Genomic DNA, 6,743 nt, shown 5'->3' on the forward strand with positions numbered 1-6,743 from the left:
GGCTGATGTGCGGATCCCTGGGTCAGAGGCGAAAAGAAGAGGCAGAGGCTGGAGCTTTCTGGAGAATTTACTGACCAGCAGGGGTGGGAGTCACAGTGAGGCGCCTAACCGGGGCTGCCGCCGCGGGGCTCGAGAGCCTTATTGCTGGGCCCGGGCCTCCCCCGGGCCCCTGCTCCGCGCCCCCACTGCGGGCCGCGGACGCACACGCCTCATGCACGTGCTCCCGTGTGCAGACGTGGGCGCACCCGGCTCCCGGCCGTGCTTCCCTCCGGCAGAACTGGCTCCGGCTCCGGAAACCAGACGGACGGACGGAGAGACAGACGCGGGCGCACAGGAAGCCGCCGGTTTCCAGCGGCGGACGTGGTCCCGGGCTGGGCGGGCGGTCCCACCCGCGCCCCCGGTGCCGCCATCCCCGCATCCCCGCCCCGGCCCCACCCCGACCACCTTTATAAAAAGAAGAGGAGACAGCACCTTCCGCCGGACGCGCCCGACGGCCGCGGGCGCCCTGGCCCGGGCCGGCCGTCCAGTCCCGTGAGCGTGGGCGCGGTGGCCGGCGGCCCCGCGAGTCCTGCGCGCGGCTCAGAGGTGCCGCGGGCTCGGGTGACCGTTGTGGTAGAGTTTCTGCTTCACGTGCACCATGTTCCCGGCCGCCTCCTCGAACGGCCTGTGCGGCCGCCGGCCCAGCTCCCGCAGGCTGCACAGCTTGGGCAGCCAGGTCCACGAGCCGTCTGCAGGGCGGGGGGCGCGGTCAGGGCGTGGGCTGGTGGGCGGGGCCGGGAGTGGGCATGGCGTGGGCGTGGGCGGGCGTGGCGTGGGGAGGGCGTGGCCCCGGAGCGGACGGGGCTGTCCCCGGGTCCCCGCGCCGCGCACTCACCGTAGCGCCGGCCGGCCCTCCAGGCGCGCACGGCGCAGTGCAGGACGCCGTCCATCCACACCAGGAACCAGCTGATGCAGAAGCCGAGCAGCAGCCCCAGCATGAGGTCGATCTCCTGCTTGGTGACGTTGTCTGTCACGAAGTAGTTCTCGGAGGCGTCCACCACAGACTGGTCCCCGTCGTATGGGATCACGTAGTGGACGTGGTGCCTGGGGGCGGCAGGGCGGGCTGGCACCTGTCCCGCGGGGCGGGCGGGGACCCCGCAGCAAGCTGCACCCGTTCGCCTGCGGGGGTCTTTGAAGCAGACCTTGTGGGGCGCTGAGGTCGGGAGGGGCCAGCGCACTCGCCCGGGACCCAGGTCACCATGTGGGAGGCTGCCCGCAGGATGGGAGTGTGCGAGGTCATAGATCAGCGTGAAGTCCAGTGGCTGGCCTCCACACATCAGCCTCCTCCCTCCTCTGCCCAGCCCGGGGCTCAGAGGCAACCCTGACACGGTGACAGGAGCACAGCGCAGGTGGAGAAGGCGTTCCGGGGCGAGGGCCCAGGCGGGGTGTCCCCGCCCAGTGACGGGGTCACAGCCCGCCCGTGGGCCTGTGCCCAGAGGCCCCCGCTGGCTCCTGGGGCACTGCCCCTCTGGCCTCTCCCTCCCACCCTGCAGTCACTCCGCCCTTTCCTCAGCTTCCCCTCCAAGGAAAGCCGCGTGGGATGAGCCCTGCCTTGGGCCTCTGGTCTTCCTTTTGCTCCTCTGTCCCTTGCAGGAACCTCCCCTGCCCCAGTTCTCTGTGCTTGAGGCCCGGGGGCACCCCCTTAACCGTGCCCCACACAGATCCCGGCTCCTGGGACGGACCCTGGACCACGGTCCGTCCCCTGCGTCCCAGCACCCACTGAGGCCTGGGCCGTTCCCCTCAGCCTCCCCTCCCTTGACAATACAGGCGGAGGCCACACTGAACCCTCCCCACAAGGCTCCCTCCAGCCTCAGGCCTGCCTGGATCCTCTCTTCCTCCAGGAAGCCCTTTGGGCCCCACGATCCCGGGTGGGGTGGCCCTGCCCAGAGACCAGTACCCAGGGCAACAGACTCTGGGCTCCACGCCCCCCCCCACCCCCGACAGGAGGGCCGGGGAGAAGGAGCTGCTGGGCCCTGGGTGCCCGAGGCGCGTGGCATCCGTGCACCCTGAGCCCGCAGTCACCCTGGGGCCCCTCCTTCCCCGAAGTGCAGGAGCAACCTCGGGGTGCTCCTGCCTGGCCCCCCTCCTACCGAGCCCCTCAGCTGGCTTCTCCAACTCTCCACCCCAGCACGCCCCCGCGGCCCCCCACGTCTGCTCTGAGCTCCAGCTGCCTGCATGGCGTCTCCACGTGGGATCTACAGACACCTCAAACTTGCACCTAAAAATAGCTCCTCCCTCCCCAACCCGCTTCTCCCCATCTTCCCTTGGTTACATGTCGACACCTCTGCCTGGTCTCCAGCTGAGATGGGTCCCCGTTCCCCCCCTCGTAACTGGACATGAGCCACCCCCCCCGCCCCCCAGGGACCTCCTCACAAACGGAAACCCCCCAGGACATCCCTGACCCCAGGCCCCCGCTGCCCGTCCATCACCGACACCCCTGTGCCAGCGGGGGCCACACAGTGCCTTCCTCCCAGCGGAGGCAGCAGCGGGCAGCCCCATCTCACCCCCCTCCCACTCCCCTGGGGACTCCTGGAGCCCATCCCGCTCAGTTTGTCCAGAGTAGAGTAGGTGGGGCCCTTGAGCAGGGGCCACCACACCCGGGTTAGTTGGAAAGGACTGCCTGACACATGGCAGCTGTAGCTCATGTGGTCACGGTTCGCCAATGGCCCTGATCAATCATCAATAAGAGATGGAGAACCATTGATGACCGCCCGGAATGCGTAGCAGCAGAAGACGCCCTTCGTCACCCGTTAGCAGTCCCGTCACCCTGGCCAGGCCAGGCCTCCCAGCAGCTGATAACACTGGGCATCGCCGCCATCTCCTGCCCGCCTGCCTTCTGGACCCCAACAGGGAGGGTCTTCCTCGGGACCACGACTTCCTACCCCTGGACAGGGCAGGAAACTTGAAGATGGAGTCACCAAGGAAGCCAGAAACGCCCCTGCAAGTAGGACAAGGCCAGGGCCCCAACCACCCCGGGGGTGGGGGTGGGGGTAGGACCTCCAGGGGGTCAAAGGTCATGACCTGTGCCCCCATCGCTGTCCTGGCATCTGCCGCTCTTCCCCTGCTCCTTGCCCTCCTCCTTCCTCCAAGTCAGGCAGGCCCCGGGGTGGGGGGGGGCAGGTGGGGGCTCAGGTCACCCACGTGCACACGTATTTCCGTGATGTGTACATACATGTGTCCTGCCTGGGCCACGCATGTTGCATGTGTCTACCTGAGGTCGGACGCATGTTCTGTATACACGCCGGCCACATGCACAGGACATGGCGTGTATACCATGGACTTGGCCCATGAGCTCCACATGTGTGCATGTGCACGCTCGCCCGGGCACGAGCATGGTGCGTGTCACATGGAGAGGCACATGCACTGGGCTTTGCGCACAGCCATCCTCTCTGTGGGCACCGTGGCATATGCACGGGTGTGCACCCAGACACAGCCTGCCGGCACGCACGCTTCACAGCATTTACACACGTGTCCTCTGTGGGCACCGTGGCGTATGCACGGGTGTGCGCCCAGACACAGCCTGCCGGCATGCACGCTTCACAGCATTTACACACGTGTCCTCTGTGTAAAATTCTCCGTATTGGCACGTAGAAGGCACACAAGTGTGTGTGCGCCTTCTCTGCAAACGGGGTGTACATACAAGTAGAGTCCATTGTGGCAACGTGTGTACGTGGTTTGTACACAGAGGCCTGATATGCCAGACTGTACCCTGCAGACATTCACTGTGCCCACAGGGCGCACACGGGTGCTGTATATTGTGTTACACACATGTACTGCGCATACACATGCATGTTGTCAATATACAAGAATACTTTGTACACGGAATTTACACATCCTGTATGTAGTGATGTGTACAAAGCACACATACATGGACACATACACACACGGAAACACTCTACGCCTACAGCAGGCGTGGCTCTCGTGTTGTCTGTGTCTAAGCTGTGCACTTAGGCCTCGCTGTGGCTTGCACTCCGTGGGCACTTGTTTTACACAATCCACGTGTACTCTGGACACTACATATGACCCATACACACACCCGGAACAAATACACTCTGAAAACACACCCTGTCTGCCCAGAAGGGCCTCGGTGTGAGGTCCTAGGCACATATGTGCAGGTCACACTGCAACAGCCCCACATGGAAAATGGGCCTTACTAATGTTTAGGGAGCTGAAGCCTGGGCCGGTGGCGGGCACACCTCCGGTCTCCGGGAGGGTCTCAGGACCCCCGCTTACACCCCCAGTCTGGGTCGGCCCAGGAAGCGTGGAGCTGACCTCCTGCCGTTCCTTGGCCTCGGGCCGTGTGCACCAGGCAGGAACACAGGGATCTCCGCGACGGTGTGGCCACCCAGCCAGCACTCTGGATGATTCTTGGCCAACACACGTGAGGGCCGTTTACACGCCCATCTCCATCTGCCCTGCTGCCCATGTTCTGCTTCGACACCCGGTCTGCACACACAGGCATGTAGCATGCTTAGTGAGGCATGAAACTGTCCTGTCTCTCACACACCCCTCGCCCAGTACATGTGCACACGTCCCTGGAGCAGGAGTACAGGGCAGGGTCAAGAACACAAGTTCCCTGCCAGCCGCGTGGCCCTGGGCAAGTCTGCCTGCTCAGCCTCTGTCCGCTCTCTCGGGGCCCCAGCGTGCGTGGGGCTGAGGGGCTGCTGCGTGTGCGCACATGTATATGCACAGACGGTACACACATGCGCGTCTCATGAGAAGATGTTTATTTCGTACATGGACGTACAAACATGCATGGCCAGGAAGACTCCATCACTACATGTGCACAGAACGGGGGGGGGGGGGTGTCACAAAGTGGGCGTGGGGCCTGGGCTCTCCCCTCTCTCTGCCTGACCTTGAGCAGACTCCACCCCCGGCCTCAGTTCCTCCCGTGGACAGCGAGGGGGTTGGGCCAGATGCCCCTCAAGGTAGGCCCTGCCCACCTTGACCTTCCGCTCTTCCCCCTAGCTGGCTCCCAGGAAATGTCATGGACACAGCTCAGGGCCCAGGGAGGAGGATGGTGTCTGTCCTCTGTGGGCACAGCCGTGCGCAGGATCCCTCCCGGGACACCAGGCTGGGCTGCTGCTCTCCTGGCCTCCACGCCCCGGGCCAGGAGGCCCTGGACCCGTTCTGCCCGTCGCCCGCGGGCCCTTTCTCTAAAGGCAATTTGGGAGGGGGTCCCACTGCCTCGGGCATGCTCCCCGCTCCCGGAACACCTCTGTGCCGCGGAGGCTGCCTGGTCCTTCCCCCACCGGCCTGGCCCAGCTGGGCCTTGCAGCCCGGCCTGCACGGGGCTCGCTGGAGCCCCAGTGGGCCCCACCTCCACCCCACATGTGTGATCACGCGTGTGCCCCTCTGGGCGCAGACTCACCGGCCACAGTTGCAGTGGCAGACGCGGTCCTCGCCCCGCAGGTGCGGGAGGATGTAGTTGTGGAATCGGTCCAGCAGCGCGTTCATGTCCATCAAGCACGCGATGGCCTGGAAGAGCCCATGACCGGTCAGCGCCGAGGAGCGAGAGCCTGGGCCGGCGCCCCCAGGCGGGGGCCGACGCGCTGGGGATGGGGGAGCGCAGGCCGCGCGGGCCGGTAAACAAGGCGCGGGAGGGGGAGGCGGCGCGCGGGCGCGGAGGCGGGAGCGGGTGCGGGTGCGGGGAGCGGGCGCGCGGGAAGCCCCTCCGCTCACCATCACGATCGACGCCCCCAGAATCATGAAGATCATGGTGTTGGCGCTCATGGACATCGGGCGGGGCCGGGCCGGGCCGGAGCGCCGCCCCCCGGCCCCGGCGCCCCCCCGGCCCCGGCCCGATGCTGAGCCCCCGCCGCCTCTGGAGAGGTCAGCCCGCCGCGCACCCACCGCCGCCGGCCGGGGAGGAGGCGCGGGGCCGGCGCGGGGCAGGGGACACGGCGCTCCCGGGGTCCTCGGCCGCCCGGCCCGCGCGCTCGCCGCGCCCGCCGCGCTCCGCTCCGCCCTCGGCTCTGCCTCCCGCCCTGCGCGCGGCGCAGCTCCGGCCCCCTCCCCCCGCGGCCTCCCCCGCGCCCGCCTCCCGGGAGGCACCTCGCCGCCCGCGGCCGCTCGCCCCCGCGACGCCGGCCGGACCCCTCCCCGGGGGCCGCAGGGCCCGCTCGCCCCCATCTGGCCAGTGCCGGCCCTGGCTGCCTGCCCGGCGCCCCTGGACCAAGGGCCGCGTCCCGTCGCGACCCGCCGGGGCGATCCCGGAGAGGCCCCGGGCTTCCTTCCGCTCTCCTCCTCCCCACTTCTCAGCTGGAGGCCCCTCCTCCCCGCCCGCCCGGGGTCGCCGGGTGAGGGGCTGCGGGCAGGCTGGTCAGCACCCAGCCTCCTACGGCAAGAGGCTGCCTTTAGTGGAGGGGCCGCAGGGTCGCTGCCAGGGAGGTCACTCCGGAGCCATGGCCACATGGCGCAAGGATGGGGCCCAACAAAGGCTAAAGGATCCCCCACTGTGGGGGCAGGGCCAGCCTCAGCCCCAGCTCTCCTCAGGGGTGGGCCACGAGGCTCAGAGGCCCAGATTGGGACCCCTGACGTAGCTGCCCCATGTCGCTGGGTGCTGGGGAGGGGTCCCTGAGCCAGCCCATCATCCGCAGGCCGGGGACAGCACCGCCCACAGAGGAGTCCCCACCCTTCCCCACGGGGGCCCTGAGATTTTCCATGGCTGCGGAAACCAGGAGGGGTCCCCAGGCATGAGCGGG

At 67.5% G+C, this 6,743-nt stretch overlaps 2 protein-coding genes across 2 annotated transcripts; one reads left to right on the plus strand and one right to left on the minus strand.

Moving 5' to 3' along the window:
- Window positions 1-55: 55 nt before the first annotated feature.
- Window positions 56-6,006, minus strand: TMEM240 (transmembrane protein 240). Its single transcript, XM_057550855.1, has 4 exons — window positions 5,722-6,006; window positions 5,411-5,517; window positions 875-1,083; window positions 56-728 (listed from the first exon to the last, which is right to left on the minus strand). Exons 1-4 carry the CDS (start codon window positions 5,776-5,778, stop codon window positions 580-582), a joined length of 522 nt encoding a protein of 173 aa, XP_057406838.1. The 5' UTR covers window positions 5,779-6,006; the 3' UTR covers window positions 56-579.
- On the plus strand, window positions 5,844-6,581 carry LOC130709257 (proline-rich protein 2-like). Its single transcript, XM_057557255.1, has one exon. It carries the CDS (start codon window positions 5,844-5,846, stop codon window positions 6,579-6,581), a length of 738 nt encoding a protein of 245 aa, XP_057413238.1.
- The last annotated feature ends 162 nt before the right edge of the window (window positions 6,582-6,743 follow it).

This window comes from Balaenoptera acutorostrata, chromosome 1, assembly GCF_949987535.1.
Source record: "Balaenoptera acutorostrata chromosome 1, mBalAcu1.1, whole genome shotgun sequence".
Classification (NCBI taxonomy): Eukaryota; Metazoa; Chordata; class Mammalia; order Artiodactyla; family Balaenopteridae; genus Balaenoptera; species Balaenoptera acutorostrata.

What these genes read in the sequence shown, in the direction of transcription:
- TMEM240 (XM_057550855.1), bottom strand. Translation starts at nt 5,778, where the DNA reads ATGTCCATGAGCGCCAACACCATGATCTTCATGATTCTGGGGGCGTCG. An exon ending in TGCCACTGCAACTGTGGCCG is followed by an intron (nt 1,084 to 5,410) that starts GTGAGTCTGCGC and finishes TGCCGCCCCCAG; the next exon opens with GCACCACGTCCACTACGTGA. An exon ending in GAGGGCCGGCCGGCGCTACG is followed by an intron (nt 729 to 874) that starts GTGAGTGCGCGG and finishes CCCGCCCTGCAG; the next exon opens with ACGGCTCGTGGACCTGGCTG.
- LOC130709257 (XM_057557255.1), top strand. Translation starts at nt 5,844, where the DNA reads ATGCTGAGCCCCCGCCGCCTCTGGAGAGGTCAGCCCGCCGCGCACCCA.